Below are 18,771 nucleotides of genomic sequence, written 5' to 3' on the forward strand. Positions count from 1 at the left end.
CCAACTTAATTAGGGCGCAGGCATCCACAAGCAATGAGCGTGTTATTGGCGACCGTGGTAACGACGACAGCAGCGGTGATGATGGCACCAATGGCGATGATCGCAGACCACCTCGTTGCTTAAACGTAAGCCAAACGTTAACACAAAATTATCCACTGCGTAGGCGTTCGCTGTTGCGCTGATTCTCCGGCTGATGCACTTGCAGGTTAAGCCGCGCGTTGTTCGGGATGACGTCCGACGTTCCACTCCACATGCCGGGAGCTTCCTCAGGAGCTGGCTATGGAGTCTGTTCAGTTCCTTGATGAGCTCCCAGGCCGTGGGGCAAAACTTCAGACAGGATGCTGAACAACACACCGTGCAAACCCAATTTACTTCCGAGTCATGAAACAACACTTTGTTGATGTGTTTGCTTCATTGTTGCAACTTTATATGCTTTTCTTTTGTCATTTTGGTGACCCAGATCACTCTTGCATATGAGGCTCATCCTGGTCCCTTGAGTTCTCACTGCATGGTTAAAAAAAATCGACTTGAACTTGAACCATTACCATCGAAAGGGAGATAGGTGTGTTTTGATGAGAGTGGTGTTGGAGAGATTTTTGGAAAGCTGAACTCGATGATGAAAAGCAACGTTACCGATTTTTTTTTTTTACGAAAGTTTAAAATCGCTGCGCATTTACCAGTAACAATATGGGTCAGAGACGTGGGCACTTGTGATGAAAATGTGAAAATATGCCCAAAGGTACACAAAGACGTATGCAGAAGATGCACGTTCGAAATTATACTGAGGGGCAGCGAGAGGAAGGTGTGGATTAGTGACGACACGCACGTCACAGAAATCACATTAAACGTCAGGAAAAGAAAGTGGGTTTGGGCAGAAGACATCGCGGCTTAGCGAGGAAGATGGATCGTGGGTGAGAGCAACAACGGAGTGGCAGCGAAACAGTACGTTCCCCGCGGAGATGGAGCAGAGATGTAGCGAAGATACGCAGGTGTTGGGTGGATTACCGCATTTCAGAACAGTGAGGGATGATGATGCCTTGATGAGGGCCTTCATCTAGGAGTGGATTGACCACGGAAGATGATGAAGATTATGTTGATGGCAACAAGACAAAGATCTTCCGTATAGCTTGAACATACTTTTGGGGCAAGTGCTGTTAGTGAGCACCTATGAAGGCCAGCACAGCACACGAGGGGGTGGGTGGCCAGCACCACGCCCGGCCGCCTTTGTCTCCTGCTGGGCGATGTCTACCACACACCGCACCAGGTGCTCATTTAAAGCCGAGTTGACCGAGGGGAAACCCGTAACCGGTTCAGATAATAATCACTGGCGTTGACCCCTTGAGCGGGAGTCTAACCCAGGATCACCGGGTTCGTAGTGCGGCGCGGCTGAGCCCCGCTTGCGCCACGTGGGCGGGACAAGGCAGGCGTCGCCCCGCGAGCCGGCTACCGGTGGGCGGCACGTACGTGTAGACTTTGAGGACGAACTCCTTCTCGTCACGGCACTCCGACTCGGACTGCAGCCACTCGCTGAGGCTGAGCACGGCCGAGCCGTAGGGCCGGCGGTAGTGCACGTTCGACGGGCCCTTCTTCGAGTCGTTGGGCAGCATTCGGCCTGACAGCACACACCAGCAACGGCCACCACCGTCACCACCACGCGCAAAAAATGGGAGGGGTGGGGGGGGGCAGAGATGTCGGGTTGAATCTGCGTCGACGCAGTTAGACACGGGGGATGCGGTGGGCGAGTTCTTCTCCCGATCCGGCAGGCCGCCCCGGTTAATACTGTTGGTGCATTAACCGTAAAATACACGCCATCCGCTTGACGGTGCACGTTAAAACAGTCCGTGGCGGCGTCAGGGTTCGAATTTGCCGAATTTGAAAAGTTACTCGAAAATGACCCGTGAGCCATCACCGTCCCCGAGTGTTTACAGGCCAGCTGCCCAGTCACCTTGTGCTGCACAGGGACAACTGCCAGAGGGGGTGCCCTTTCAAACATTCGAGATTAGATGTAACGTAAGTCACTCATTGCGTGCAAAGTGCCCTGAGATGCCCTGGCATAAGGGGCGCTCTGTCCAAAACAATTATCATCCACAAGGAATACTTTGATTCCAATGCGTTGACAGTGTCAAATCATGCCACGTAGGGTCCATTCATTTCTCCCACAAATCAGTGCAACTGTTCGTGCTAGAGAAGAGCCCACCGAATTGAAGACCACAGAGCTACTTCTGAGATCCCTGGAGGTGACCTCTGGTACACAGAGAGCACTTTCATATCCACTCTGCCACCGAGGGCAAAGTTTGTTTCACAACACGCGTTTCATAATCCAATAGTGGATTGAAAGAGAACAGTAAATCCTCGTAATAATGAGAGTCATTATAAGCCTTACCCGATCTCACGACGTGAACGACGACATAGAGGTCTCGCTTCAAGTCCTTGTATCCAAGGTCCTGTGCAAAGGGAAGGTTAAGGCTGCATTAAAATTTGCAAACCTTCGTTTAATTAATGACACAGGAGCGTAGATTGAGACTTCAGAATAGGTCTGGGAAACCTATTCCTTCCTGAGGGCGGCCAAATAGGCCTTTCATATAGATTTAGTGGGCAAACCACACATGACCACACAAAGACAAGGATCCCCCGTATAGCCTTAACAGACTGTAAGGGCAAGTGCTGTTAGCGAGCACCTATAAAGGCCGGCACGGCACACGAGGGGGTGGGTGGCCAACACCACGCCCAGCCGCCTTTGTCTCCCTAGTGGCGATGTTTACACATTGCACCAGGTACTCATTTGAAGCTGAGTCGACCTAGGGGAGGCCCAGGACCGGTTCAGATAATCGTCACTGGTGTTGGCCGTGAGTGGGAATCGAACCCGAGTCGCCAGGTTCGTAGCGCAGCGTAGCGCTAACCGCTACACTACCACACACACACATACAGACACACACACACATACAGACACACTCACACACACAGACACACACACATACAGACCTCAGTGACTTCTGTCACTACAAGAGGCCCATGCAGTAATACAAGCAAGTGAGTGATCCGATGGCCGCAAAAGCCTATGTGTTAAACTGACAAGTGAATGAGTGCGCGAATATTAGCAACATGGGGTTACTGCCAGGTCAAAATGATGTTCCTTCAAGTACCAAATTATTTCGGCTAAGATGCTCGCACTGATGGATAAATATTGGTTTGCGGGCTGTCTTGACGTGGTGTACACGTGGGGGGTAGAAAATCCGTGAGCTGCAGGTTTTTCTCCACCTCTGCTTCAGTGTCAGCTTAGATATAAACCCAGGTGCTATTTCAAGAACAACGAGCTGAAGCACGTCAAACGTTAGAGACGCGTTTAGCACAACTTTGTGTCGCGGTGGCAAGATGTTAACTCCCTCGCCTGGTATGCAGGTGGTCGTGGTTTCGATCCCGACCCTGACACCTGTATATTTGGAGTTTGCATCTTCTCAGCGTGGTCGTTGTGGATTTTTCTCTGGGTGCCACGGGTTTTCCCTCCACATTCAGAATTAATGTGCGTTTAGAGTATTTGGCTGCTATAAATTTCCACGTGATGATAGGTCACTTATTTGAGCTATCATTTGTGATAGTCAGGTTGCTTCTGAAATATTACCTCAATGGGCCTTACCTGGTATGATAAAAAAATGTTTTGTTTAATGGTGTGTTTTTAAAATTTCTTATCTACATTTTGTGTCACTGTCAAAGCACGGATTATGTAGTCGCTCGGCAAGTGGGCCTGGCAATGACTCAATCCTACATTGGTGAGTCACCTGGCCATGATTCAACCTTACATTCTTCAAGTGATAAAATGATGACCTATGCGGCTTCTTCTATAACTAATATTTGTTTAATACTGCTCGGGTTTTTTTCGTCTAAATCGGAGTTTAAAAACACATTTCCAGGTTAAATTGTTCCCCTAATGAATGACAACACAAATCTGCAATAAAAAATGCACGCGGTTGAAAATTACAAAAAGCTCAAGATCGTTTAAAATAATAAAAAACCAGAATAAAAACGAAAGCAAATTAAATAAGTTAATACCTTTTTAAAATTATATCACCACAGGCAGGATAACATTTAATTGCTTTAGGTAAAAAAAACCCGCAATAATTATGCAGCACGTATATTGCAGGCTTGCGTAAGTGGGATCGTTGTGTTGTTATCATGAATACTTGTGCCCAACAAAGACAGTTTCTGACGTTGAACGTCCTTGGCAGATGGCACAGAGGACTGCACAGGGGGACAGGGCAAAAGGGGCAACTATACCCTGGCCTTCTATTTGTTGAAAATTTCATTATTGCCATTTCATGTACCTGCATTGTAAAAAATTTATATTTTTAAAATAATAATCTTCTGTCTAGAGAGATGGAGGCAGTATTCTGCCCTTGGCCTCGACAAATCTCTCAGTGGCGGCCCTGGGCACACAACATCGCTGGCTCTATCGCCTGCCTGCTCTTACGCCCCTTCGCCCGCCCGCCCGCCCGCCCGCTCGCTCCCCCGCCTTCGAGCGCCCACTCACAGTGAAGAGAACACACTGCCGATCCAGCCTCTCGTTATTCTTGGGCATCCCTTGCTTGTTGAGCCTCACCACGAATTTCTCACTGCGTGTGCGTGCGGGCGCGTGTCCATGTGTGGGTGGGTGGAGGCGAAGGTTGGGCGGAGAGAAGGAGGGGGGGGCGGCGGATGGGAGGAGAGAGGTGAGAAAGGGAAAAAAAAGATCAATCGCAAGTAAAAGAGGTCCCAGATACAGGTGTTGATGGAATTGATTATTTCATTCACTGCAATGCACTAGAGATGACACCGCCGTATCGGGGAGGGACTGGTCTCTTGATGAGGAAGCAGATCACGCACACTCTCCAAAGGTCGACACAGTAATTTGGTAATGATTCTTCATAGCTTGATAATGAAGAAGGCTAATAATATCCGGAACAACTGCACCTACAGGTAAATGCCGTGCACTACCGTAGTGCACATTCTCAAAAGCATGCCACAATCCCGACATTCTGGTGTTAACAATGCATTGATCTTCAGTTAAAATCGATTCTCACGCTCGCGATACATTTTCTACCAATGCATACCTTGTATGGGATGGAGGGGTGGCGTAATAGTAAGCACGATGCTCTATGAACCCAGTAACCTGAGTTCAGTTCCTGGGCAGGGCTAACACCAGCGGCGAGGGATACCTTGACTGTTCTTGGGCGCCTCCACTTTCACCGGTGTGGCGAGGTATGGTCACCAGAGGTCGCAACCGGGTACCCGATACCCGTACCCTACCCGATACCCGGCTACCCGTACCCGGCCGGTTACGGGTACGGGTACCCGTTTGCGACCCTGGTGCGGCCAGGTACGGGTACGGGTAGGCCGTGAGTCACTGGTGAGTAACTGTTTGTCACTCATTTCCCAACGTCTTGTCTCTTTCACAATTCAAGTTCCTAGAATCAACCCACCAGTGCCTGCAACATGGCTTCATCCCAGAGGTCGCAATCAGGTACCCGATACCCGTACCCTACCCGTACCCGGCCGGGTACGGGTAGGGTACGGGTACGGCCGGGTATGGGTACGGGTACCCGTTTGCGACCCTGGTGCGGCCGGGTACGGGTATGGGTAAGGAATCAAAACCCGTTTGCGACCTCTGATGGTCACACAACTCTTCATGCTGCACCATAGCGTAGGTTTGTGAATAGGAGAGCCCAGGTCCAGTTCGACAAAGCACTAACTGCTGATGTTGGTTTTAAGGTTTGCTTGACCATACTTCACCACACCGGCAAGTGTGGATTTGTAAAGGTGGGGGTGCCCAGGACCAGTTCAGATATCCCTCTCCACCACCACTGATGCTAACCATGGCCAGGAGTCAAATTCATCTCGCTGGGTACATAGTGCAGAGCCCACTCACCACTGTGCCACCACTCCACTCGTGTCTCTTGTTTGGTGGCAAATAACGCACTCTTATTGCTGGGAGTATCAATGTCAAAATTGAGACGCAATGACTATAAGAGGGTACAATTTTTCATTAATTTTATTGTTAAGTGACGCATGGTTTGCATAAGATCAAAAACCCATCAGTTGCTTGCAAACAACGAATCAATAATCGACAGGCACGCATGAACTGATGCTCGCCAGTAACCGGGTGCTGTCAGCTCGTTGTTGTCCAGCTATCCCCAGCGGCGAGCCGACGTGGTGTAGGTTCTACAAGCAAAGTCCTTTTTACACATTTGCCAAACATATACCACAACGCACGATTAAATATACTACAACGCACGATTAAATGTACCACAACGCATGATGATAAAAAACAAGCGTTACTACAAGCGTGATTGGATGCTGGTGTCATGAGTTTAAGAATCAACGATAATTGGGGGAAGAATCGATGCACAATGCCAACCCACTTGTTCATAACAAAATTAGCAATATATATTTTTATGAAACAAAAAAGCCATGCGAAATGTGAAATGATTAAACTTGTTGAAGTTTCGTTCTGATAAAAGTTCAAAGGGAAAAAAACAAACGCTTTAGAATCAATTAATGGAAGCCAAATTGTTTAAATAAACCATAACCCACAAACCGATCAGTGCAACAACAGCAGAAACACAATTAGTAATGGATTTTGGCCAGTCTCTTCCGGTAATAACACATCATGATGGATTAGGGGACAGGGAGAAAATAATTATTTTCATTGAAACACTTGAAAGTGTATTTCTATTTAAAATTATAATCCTGTGAGAGAAACTTGCGTCACAAATTAGCTGCGGCATGCTGTGATCGCACGATTGCTGCTGGTTTATGCCCTGGATTTAAGTCCAAGACTGTGACCAAATCAGAATCAGAATATGTATTTATACTGGAGGAATCCGATTAGATACAAAGCCTTTCCTTTCACAGATGTTCAGTAAATCACTCGGAATGCACTCAATCTCTGAACAGAACTGGGGGGGAAGCTAAGCAGGGGAGAGCCCGGATAAGTGCTCGGATGGGCAACTGCCCTGCGTAACAGGTGCTATAGGCTATAGCACGTCTGTCCTGGGCTAGTTGCAGCAGAGTCCAGCTACATCCAAAATCCAAGATGGGCAGCAAAGACAGACGAGTACAGTGAAGTATGAAAAAAAATACCCCCAACAAACCTAGACACTCATCGAGCAGTGGATTTCACAAGAGGCTGTACACGTTCTGTGCGTGTATTATTTAGCGGGTGCGCTTCTGTGATGTCCCTCTAGATTGCTTTCTCTCTCTCGTAAAGTTGAACAATATAGCACCAAAAAACCCCTCAAAATACACGAGACAAAGCTAACGTAGAAATGCTTAGGAATCTTTGGAAGACTTTTAATGAAGTCATTATTGAAGCCTTAACTGTGATTTTGTTAGCACGGCACCCAGGCTATGGAATGCCTTGCCAATTGAAATCAGGAAATCAGAGTAGGTAGATATATTTAAGTCTGCTTTGAAAACCCATCTCTTTAAAGTGGCCTTCCCTCTTAAGTTTGGTCGGTTGTCCCTGGTTCTGTTTTTGTTTCCTCCTTGCCATGCATTGTGCATTGGGATCTTAGGATGGAATGCGCATTACAAATTTGAATTATTATTATACTTCATTTCAGTTGCATTAACTGCAGTTTGCAATTATCCCGAAACTGTCCCTCCACCTAAAAATGTAACGTATTTATTTGCACATCGTTCTGGCACCAACCACCTTGGTTCTTTACCGAAAGAACCAAAGAGTATAAAAAAATACATCTCCTATAGATAAACAATGTAAATCATCACAACGTGTAATGTATCCAGCCTTACGTCGTCACTCGGCTGAAATCAAATGCCCGTGCGTACGGCGGTTTATTAAATCTAATTCTCCTTGACACCGCCGCATCCAGAAGTTCATTAACAATCATTAACGGGTTATTTTTGTCATTTGCTCCAGGAAACAGAGCTCTCTGGCGACTCTGCAGAGCAGCATCGGTGACGGGCGCCATGACATTAACAGCGAAGCTCATCACGGCGAATAGATCGGCGATGTGACGTTGGGGAAAATCAATCACGCTGCAAAACCATCGCGGCTCGGTGACGCCCCCGGTACAATGCGACTGGCTCTTGGTCCAGTTGCCACGCTGAGAGAAGCCACCACCCTCCTATTTACGCGTGGACTCACGGAGAGGCCGGTGGCATGCAACTGTGGAAATCCTGACCTGACAGTAGAGCACCATCACCAGACCTCCTTTGCCAGAACCAAAATATAATAATAGGGGTTTTCTCCTTTTTTCTGGCAACAAAACTGAAACTCTTTTACAAGGAATCGTGTCTGCATTAAACACAATACTTGTGGTTAAAATGCAAACAAAAACACACTCTGATAATATATGCATTGTCCTTGAAACTGATTGGTCCACACCAAGGGACGGCTTTCTTTTGAGCCTCGACCCAATTGGTGCTCAGCCAGAGGACGTCAAAAGGCGTACAGCTCAAAGACAATGCACTATCAAAGTAAGCATCTACATAATTTGACTCCCTTCGGTTAATGCACACATGATTCCTTGTAAAATGGTTTCAGTTTTGTTGCCAGAAAAAAAGGGGGAAAAACCCTATTATTATATTTTGTTACTGGCAAAGAGGTCTAATAATGTAGATGCTCACCCTAAGCCCTCAGTACTTTGATAGTGCATTGTCTTTGAGCTGTACGCCTTTTGGCGTCCTCTGGTCTAGCACCAATTGAGACGAGGCTCAAAAAAAGCTGTCTCTGGTGTGGACCAATCAGTTTCAAGGACAATGCATATATTACACTGGTCAACAAAAAACAAATTTCTGGCCTGGACTTATGCAGCTGTTTTAGACTAATTTCAGGGTGCTGATTCCAAATCTGATCTCAGATTTGCTCTATTGAAAATGCAATATTTGATATCTCAAAAACCTAATGTGATAGACAAGAACTGATGCCAGATTTGGAATCGGCACCCCAAAATTGCCTTAAAACCGTTGGAATACATTATGCCAGAAAAAGTGTGTTGACCAGTGTTATCAAAGTGTGTTTTTTTGCATTTTGACCACAAGTATTGTGGTTAATGCAGACATGATTCCTTGTAAAAAGGTTTCAGTTTTGTTGCCAGAAAAAAGGGGGAAAACCCTATTATTATTATTATAGTAGTGCACCACTTTGTGAAGCGTGGTGAACCTCGCTTACATTTAGCGGAGACAATGAAGACGCTCCCCCCCCCTGCCGCCCCCCCAAACCCCCCCTGCCCCCCCCCCGCTATTATCCTTGACCATCGGCAAATCGTCCCATCTCGCGACGTGTCCCGCTGAAGCCCGCTTACTTTTTATTTATAATTTGTATTATGTGATCGATCTGCATACGTCCTATGATCCACGTGTTCCTCTCCCCGTCTGTCACCGCCATTCCGAAGCGGGCATCCCTCCATGCTTATTTCGCGTGCCCTTCAGTTGCTTTCGTTTTTTTTTGTTGCCAACATGAACAATATCGACAGGCAATGGGTAACTCCACAAAGCAACGAAGCAAATCACCCTGCCCAGAGGCAAGGTTATCCTACCAGGCTGTGTCAGGCCCGCGAGAGCACTTGTTAAAAAGCGTGCCATAATCTTCTTGGTTCTTTCGGTAAAGTCACGTAGAATGGAAGTAATAAAATAATAAAAATAAAACATAATAAAATAATTCTCACGACGTTTCGGCCACAACGCAAGCAGCCGTCCTCATGCATTGTGGCCGAAACGTCGTGAGAATAATTTTATTATGTTTAATTTTTGTTATTTTATTATTTCCATTCTACGTGACTTTACCAAAAGAACCAAGAAGATGAATCCCTGCAGTCACGAAAGCTTTAAATCGAAATTTAGCGTGCCATAACTTTCGCACGCGATACGTGTTTATCAGGCAGCTCCGGACATAACCAATAAGCTTCCTTCAAAAATAAAAATGGCATTTGGCGAGGGATGGGTTTCAAATAAATAGGGTATTTATAGGAAGCCGTCGTGAGAGTTAAATAACTCTCCATCGTGCCGCCGAAAGGCGTGTCCGCTGTTGGCACCTCATTTCCTTTTTAAAGTTTCTCGACAGAATTTAATAAGAGGGGATGGGGGGGGGGAATAAATACATAATTTTAACTAAACACATGCTAGGCAAAGGGAATCGCATGTTATGGAAATTAAGTTTCACAAGTCATGAGTCAAAACCTTTAAAAGTATGTGAATTAAAAACACGCGAATTTAAGTAACACATCCGGTGCCTTGCATCTATTATGCATAGGCTACTGAAATTATTTGCATTCTTACATTTCATATTGAAAAATGTATGTGCTCTGTCCAAAGGCGGATTTGAATACATTTTTAAATGGTTGTTTACGTAACTGTGCGCATTTTACCATTCTGTAAGGATAAATTAATGACTTTGGCTCACCACAAACGTAATCCTCCGACACGAAGGGAGCGGCAATGCGATGTGCTTGCGTAAACAAAGCAGGAAATATACGCATCCACGATGGATGTGTGTGAATATCAAGTATACATTTTCGCTGACCTAAGTGCATACGGCAGTGGACCCGTCACTTAGACAGTTTGTGTGCTTTTCTATAATATAAGTGCTTTTCATGTCTCTCCGTGTTTTTTGTAAGAAATCAAACTGAAGTTAAGTTCAAATGTAGACACGTAAAAGTAAAAAAAAACGAAAACAACAACTCACTGGCAGATGAAAGGGCTGTTGGACTATACGTCACCACGGATATCACTTTGCTGCTGATGTAAGCCGTGGCCCAGGAATTAAACTCGGGTCGCCGGGCTCACAACACGGTGCGCTAACCTCTGTGCGCATCGCTCTACCCCAGAGACGCTTTCGTGCTCGTTGTGTATCGTCGTTCAATGCCGGGTACGAATTTCAACTATTTTACGTCTTGCTTAACGTGTTTAGTATGCAGTCGTTTTTGCCCCCTTTTGTCGCGTGTTGCGCGTTGCTTCTGTGACCCAGAGACGTCTGATCCCAACGAACTCTCACCTGGTAATTAGATTAAGATGACTCACATACAAATTAAACACTTGCAGTTTAAACTATGAGCCCACACCCCTCCCCCCCACGATTTAAATAACATCTATAAATGGAATAATAACACGTAATAATAACAAGATGAATACATCTTGATTTAAAGCTTTCGTGACTGCAGGAATTCATACTCTTGGTCTACTGCCCCAGCCTCTGTGGTTGGACCATCTCTAGCTCCACCCTCCTACCTTGATACACCCATCTCAGGCCCTTACGACCTTGTCTCATCAGCTTTCTCTCTCACCTGAAGACGATTGCTTGTGTTGTGATCGAAACGTCGTGATTTATTAATTTTTATTTACGTGACTTGACAGAAAGACCCAATATGAATACATCTGCATTATCAATGGCCAAAGGAAACGCTTACCGTAATTGTTAAAACAAATTCTCTAAATTGGACAATTGTAGTGAATAGCGTAATTGTTGATATCGATGCAATAATGGAAATGATCATATATGTGCTCTATTAAGTTAATGGACTGCGGTCTTGAACGATGGATTGAACATTTGCCTACAGCTGACTTTATTCCGATACCGTGATGCACTCAGTTCCACTGTCAAATAGGCTTTCCTTCACATTAAGTCAAATAGTTTACTCAATTTATTATTCATTGCATTCCGTTGACAAAAAACCCCGATGGGCTTTAATGCAGTCTACGGGACCTAACAAACGCTGCTATTTGGAGGAAGAAAAAAACCCCAACAACCACCATTTCTACCAACAATAAAAAGTTGGAACTTTAATAACAAATGGATATAATTTGGCTAGAGATATTAATGTGGTGTGATGGTCAGCACAGAATCTAGATGTCGTCGGTTCGATCTCCCCGCGTGGAATTTGCAACAATAAGGTATACGTCTTAAATCCCCCCCCCAACTCCCTCCCTCTCCCCTGCCTCCCCACCCCTTCCCTGTCCCCCTTTACCCATTTATGTTAAGTTACGTACGTATGTTGAACATCTTTCGCACTGTACGTAGCCAACCGTGCTAATCGGAGGTGCGGGGGAAGGACAACAAACGAAACACAAAACGCAGTTTTGAAGAAATGAGTATTCAATGTACATGATTTAAAAGTGTATAGCTCCAGACGGCCACAGAAGCGCATCTGAAAGCGCCGCGCGATGCGGTGGCCGTCTTTGTTCGATGGCCCAGCCACAGAGCCCCGCTGCTGCTACGAGGATGAGCCGGAGTTCACGTGATGGTTTATGTTCCTCGACGAGATTATCACGGCATCGTGGTACATGTGTGGCAAGCACTCTGTGTGTAATGAGTGTTAAAACTTGAGTTGGAGCTTTCGCGACTGCAGGAATTACTCTTTGGTTCTGTCGGTAAAGTCACGTAGAAAAATAGCATAATAAATAAAGTAATAAAATAAATTAAATAATTATTATGTTCTCTTTCTACGTGACTTTACCGAAAGAACCAACGAGTAATGAGTGTTAGTTATCTCTCCCCCTCGGCCTTCTGCCCCATATCCACTTTGGACGTTTTCGCTCGGATGGGGCAGAGAGCCTCGAATTATCGCCTCTTCGTTGGGCCCTGGCGAGCCGGACTCGGGATTTTGCCCGCGAAGTTTCTGTTCCCCACCCCGCCGTCAAGTACTGTGATTGGTGCTTTGTACCGGGGCTCGCGTGGAGCTATACTAAAAACAATGAAAGTAAAAAAAGAAAAGGAGACAGCTGCAAGTAGATGATTGGCTCTGCTGGCTTTGGCCACAGCCAATGAGGAGATGAGTCAGGGGCGTGGTCCCGGGAGCTTGCGAGGGAGCCTGGAATATTCCATGGAGGCTAACCAAGATTGGCGGGAACGTACCACGTGACCCGGGTATTAAATAGGGGTGGAGACGAACGACACGTGGTCAGAACGGGAACGAACAGAGGAGGGGGCCACGCGGGAGCGGGGCTCTGGGTTGCCACGTGGCGGTGCGTCTTTCTCCATCTATCCCTCTCACCAACAGTCTCACCCCCAGGGGGGTCGATCGGTAGGGGGGTCACGTGCCGTGTGGGAAAAGTGTGGGGCACTCGGTACGTCTCCCACGATGGATGGTGAGCGTGGAAGAGTAGGCCAATTATTCCCCCCCGCAGAAGGGGCTGTCTCGAGCTCTAAATGGAGGCTCTTCTTCTGTCGCTGCCATTGGCACGAGCGAGAAATGTCAGGGCTGCACCTTTACAATTGTACAGAGTGGGCACTCAACTGCGCACACTGAGATCTGTTGCCTCATGCCTAGAGAGGAAATTAGGAAAATGTAAATAAAATCTATATTTCATCATGCATTTGCCCACATGGAACAACAACAACAACAACACCATCAGTTGGGAATAACGTTTGAAGCACTTTGTTCTGATTCGTTTGATTTGATATGTATATTAAGCAGTCAAATAAGGTAACAAAGTGCATTCCATTCCACAAAAGGTTTATGTAACAGCTTCTGTTAATTGAATGGGATCACTAATTAAAAAGCCTGGCAGGAACTTAAGTGCTCGGTTTAATCTTACAAGACATTCATGATGTAATAATGCTCAGAAATGGAGTGAACTTATGAATACAAGTAAATGGTACTTCAGTATGCATTTCACCCACGACATGATGCAATGTCCCAGAGTGCAGTGCTTTAGCTTGGAGGACACTCTACAGACAGCATGTCTCGATGCCAGCTTTTTCAAAGAAAGATATTGATCATGGGCATCATAATAATTAACATTTGCAAGGTGCGTTTCATCCATAGATGCCAATGCACCAGCATGTATGGGCATCAGGAAGTTAACAGAACCTGCAGGGTAAATGGACTGAACTTGGGGTTAATGGTCTGTTTAAAGAAGTGACAGACTTAAATATATCTAACGATTCTGATTGTCTCATTAGCAAAGGTGAAGGGTTCCAAAGCTTGGCAGTTGCACTGCCAAAAGCCCAGCCACCTCAGGAAATGCACACACAATTAATCGGATTAGTAAATGTCGATGACATTCAAAATGAAATGCTCACGCTACATTTAAGCAACGCATGTGAACGCAACTGAACAAATTAGATGGGGGGGGGGGGGGCGGGCAGAGGAGGGGATACACGGATAAAAATACTAACGAGATGGTAAAAGTAAAAATGCAACGTAGATTTGTAACCATGAACGCTTCCAGTGCGTGGGGTGGGATGGTGTGAGTGAGTCAGTAGCCACAGGTTACTGATCATTATTATTGCAACGAATCCTATCTCAGTCTCTTGAGTTTTGTTATCACGTGAAGTAAAATAAAAAGTGAAACATGAATCACTAATCCCTCACAAATGAAGTACTAAAATAATAATAATCTAAGTTATCCGGCAAAAGAATCAAACCAAATTCCCAGAACAACGATGCCAAACGTAAACCTTGCTCAAGCTCCAAGTTCAAACAAAAACAATTTACTGCACGTATCCAAATCCCATTTTCCATATGATTTGAGGGCAACAAACTGCCATTTCCTGGTGGAATGTTCACACGATCAGTGACAAACTTAAAGGCGCACGCATTTGTGGATTTTGCTCCAACTGCTCTCGACTCCTCCGTTGAGTCGCTACCACTCAGTAAAAAACATTCACTCCACAGGGGGTTATGAGCAGGGGCTTCTTCCACACCCATTCAATGCCTGAAGAAACTGCCGGCGCACGGAGCGAAACGTCAGACATTGCGTCGAACATGACACGGTACAACCCGAAAGTCATACCGAGGTCAATTGGGGTCGCAGGTTTTTTTTTTGTGCCATTTAAAAAAAAATACCACGTGGCCATCACGCAATGCAGAGTTTTGCACGCTAGCCAAGTCAAGCATCGTGAGCCGTAAGAATCGCTTTCCTCGGTGAATCGATGGATCCTTGCGCAGCGACAAAGCATGATGCAACAAAGGGCAGCTAAAAAAAAAACGCGGTGACGATTTCATTTCTTCGGCTGCGTCGGGTCAGCGGAGGGTTACACGACAAACCAAAACAAAACACTCGGTCGAAATCAGTGCACCGCTCGGCGACAGCACCGCCGCCACGCGTGTACCTGACGGGCCGCCCCTCCCGGCCGTCGTAGAGCGAGAAGTAGAGGTCTACATCCTCGCCGTAGATGTTGTAGCCAAAGCTCTTGAGGCTCAGGTGCAGGTGGTGCGGGAGGGGCGGCCGAGCGAGCTGCTCGGAGCGCGAGCGGCCCTCGCTCTGTGGGGGTTGGAGACAGCAGCGCCGTGAGCAGAGCAGGCACTGGAGAGGAGGGGGGAGGAGAGGCCCCAGAGACACTCAGCAGACAACAGCGCACGCACGCACGCACGCAAGCACGCACGCACGCAAAGAGCACCTGCAGCACAATGTGCGAGTTCTGGACCCTTAGGTGCAACAACGCTTTGTTCATTAAAGGGGGGGGGGAAGGGGTGGGAGGACGTAATTTTTTTCATTAGCCGATGCCAGATGTGAGCAGTGGACATCAGGTGATACATTTCGGCAGAACCGTCGGGTCAGGAAACACGATTTTTTTTCTGGCAGCAGTTGCTGAATTTTGATCGTACCTCCCACCTGCTCCTGAGCGTTGTCGATGTTGATACATTTGTTATTATTGCCGTTATATTTTATGATGTAACGCGAGACAAAATCGAGGTTCCCCCCTCCCCCCCACCGTCTGAGTGCAATTGGTGGCACCGCGGAGCACCTGAAATAGCTTGGCTGTGGCCAGCGTTGACGGAAGGGCCTCCCCACGAGAGGGAGCTACAGAGAGCCTCTCCAGAATCACATTATTTGGGCCTACTCTTCCACAGCGGCCAGCCGTCTCGGAGGAGGCGATTTGTAGGTGTTATCGAATTGAATTTGGCCAAATGCGTTGAGGACACCGGTTCAGAGGTCAGTCACAGAACTCACAGCACACACGATTCCAGCACAAAAATAGAAAAAAAAGGAAAGGCTGAAGTGAATTCTGATTAGACATGCTCTCTCTCTCCAGGGTACCAGCACTTCAACTCTGCGGTCCATTTCATTCCCCCATACAGCAGTGTCAAAACAAAACTTCAATTAAAATCTAAGCGGTGTCTATTTGATTATGCTCATTATATTAATCATGCCAGCCAGGGGTGCCAAGGAGAGATGGAGGACAACTGTGTACAATGTACCTACAGGGAACCTGCGCAAACACACATCCTACTGCTTTGATGTTTGATCATGAAAGCTAAGTGATACCTATTCACTTTGATCACAGAGTCAACTATATGCTCGAGGATGCCATTGGGATTCCTGACTTTGCAGTTTTTCGTTTTGATTTGTTCTTTTGATGAATTTGTCATGTATTACAATTTTATCTGGAACTTTTGAAGACACCCCCCCACGTGCCTTACTTGGGGACTCACAAATTTGACCCCTTTTGTGAGTCAATGAACCGTCAAGATTCGAGGGCCTTTGCTAAATTTAAGAACGGATTCTTAAAGGTGGTCGAGCGGGCTTAGAGGTCAGAGTGCCGAGTCAGAACGGCCAAGATCCTGGTTTTGAATGCATGCAGCAATCGGTGAATAAACCAGCTTCTCAAATATACAGAGCTGACGGTCTGAGCCCTTCTCACCAATGATAGCACGAAACAAGTCATATTCAATCTAGTTTTTACGCTTCATTTAACATTCCAGCTTTGTGAAATAATCATTTGAGTTTCACTGCCGTGAATGTACACGAGGTGACCAGCGGATGGCAGGTGCTGTGACAGATTCTTGTACAGGGGACTCCTCTACTTACGAACAGCCGACTTACGCACTTTCAGAGATACAAACAATCCTGTCCGTATGTCCAGTTGCCTGTTCGGAACCAGATTGTCGCAAGTTCAACCGCCGCGCAATAGATGGCAGTGATGGCATATACATCTGCAGAACGTGAAGAACCAGTGGCATCTACATCTACAGGAGATTATAAAAAATTTCAAGCCATTCTCCGTGGTTAGTGTACATGACGTACAACGTGTTTGGAATCGACAGATGTAAAGTTGGACTTACGAACAAATCGACTTACGAACAGACCTCTGGAACCTAACTCGTTCGTAAGTAGGGGAGTCCCTGTGTTCTCCTTTTTGTGGCGTTTTCAGATGGTGACCCACTTGCAGGTTTTCTCTGGACACCCTCCAATTGTCTCTGACGTACCAAACACTCATTAACGGAATTGGGCAACAATCCTAATGCGGCTCCTTCCTGGAAAAGCATCTTGAGACTGAGGATTTCTCGGAGAAAGATAAATATAAATAACATTTATAATTGATGCAAAAATCAGCATGTTGAAAGGGAGGTGTGGACCACCACTACAACACGCTGCTGCCGTGACCCTCACCAGGACAAGCGGCCTGAGAAACGAACGAATGGTGCAAAAATCTGCCAATTTCCAACAGTTCCCCCCCCCCCCCCCCCAGTGTAAAGGAACGAAGCAAAAAACATTTTAAAATCGCAAGACGCGCCAAGTTAAAAATCAGCCCCACACACAGCACAGCGGTGTAAAATCCCTGACGCGAACGAATACAATTATTGGTGCTTCATGGCCGAGATTGAATGTTAATGCACAACATACACATTTGCTCTCCCTTGGGCCATGCGGAGGGAATGAGGTGGAATTTCTTGAAATTAAACGTTTCGGCCAGTCATTGCAGCAGGCGTTTGGGATGAAAGCAGACTCTGAAGGAGCTTCGGTCATTCGATGTTTCAACGGAGGTTTGTGAAATCACCGATTCACACCTCCTCCCCACCCTGACCTTGTTAGCGCAGAGTTACAAAAAAACAAACAAAGAAATGAATTCTGTTACAGTGGCTCTTGTGGGAAATGTAAATAATCTTCCCCGTGGTATTGGATAGAATAAAGCAGAAGAAGTGGTGTAAACGCAGTGCGCATCGGGGAATTTGACACGGTGACTAATTCAATGTCAAACACCACTTAAACAGACACACATAGTAGAGTTTTTTTGGGTTAGATCGCGTAAATATAGATGCATCGTTAAAACCGTCGCCACCTGACACAGCCAATTAGTGAGGTTTGTCACGTAAACAGAACGTGCCAATCAGTTACTACTTCAGCACACCGCTTGTGTGTTGGAGAGTAAACCCACGACGTTTACAATTCGAGTACGACGTTTCGCCCGTGATATCAAGCGACAGCCAGATTTGTGGAGAGACCCTCATATTTCGCTCTTAAACAGAGGGATAGATGTGATGTCGTCACTTGTGAGTGAATGAGATGTGAAGAGAAGAGAGGGGGGGTTAATGTATGCAATTAAATTACAATGTATATCCATTGTCACCCAGAAAACCTCTATTATGGATAATATTGGTCATGAAAGCCGACGTGTTAAACACACACACCTTGACATTGTTTCATTTGATAAGGAAAACAAAGCCAAAATAAGAACAAAAAATGAGAGCTTCCTACTTTGCCATCATTTTTTCCCACTGCGGAGATGTAGGTACATTGTTGACACTAAGTTTTTGTTTATGGATGCTGTGGTGTTTTTCATTCCTCGCTATGATGCCATCGTGTTTTAGGCCGTATCAGCATTACAGTTAATATGGCAGATAAAATGTTTTTATTTTTTAAGAGATAAAGCGTGCTATTTGCTAAAAATCTATATTTAACTAAAAATGTATTTTAAAAACTAAATATATTTTTTATATCGTCATTATTATTTGCTATCTATTTTTTTATTTCGCTTATCTGCTTTTGTTTATTACTTGATTACTTTTAACCGTGACTTTGCCGCGTATGTCGGAGTAAGCGGCGGTTTTGTTT

At 45.9% G+C, this 18,771-nt stretch overlaps 1 protein-coding gene across 1 annotated transcript in view; it reads right to left on the reverse strand.

Annotated features, from left to right (window-relative positions):
- Nucleotides 1-18,771, reverse strand: part of DOCK3 (dedicator of cytokinesis 3) — a 181,873-nt gene that overhangs the window by 104,564 nt on the left and 58,538 nt on the right. The window contains exons 10-13 of the mRNA XM_078612853.1: nt 15,047-15,198; nt 4,526-4,607; nt 2,384-2,444; nt 1,465-1,612 (exon numbers count right to left, since the gene is read on the reverse strand). Of these exons, the coding sequence (XP_078468979.1) occupies nt 1,465-1,612; nt 2,384-2,444; nt 4,526-4,607; nt 15,047-15,198 (443 nt within the window). The remainder of the gene's footprint in view (nt 1-1,464; nt 1,613-2,383; nt 2,445-4,525; nt 4,608-15,046; nt 15,199-18,771) is intronic.

The sequence above is a fragment of the Lampetra planeri genome, chromosome 40, assembly GCF_965212315.1.
Source record: "Lampetra planeri chromosome 40, kcLamPlan1.2.h2, whole genome shotgun sequence".
Taxonomy (NCBI): Eukaryota; Metazoa; Chordata; class Hyperoartia; order Petromyzontiformes; family Petromyzontidae; genus Lampetra; species Lampetra planeri.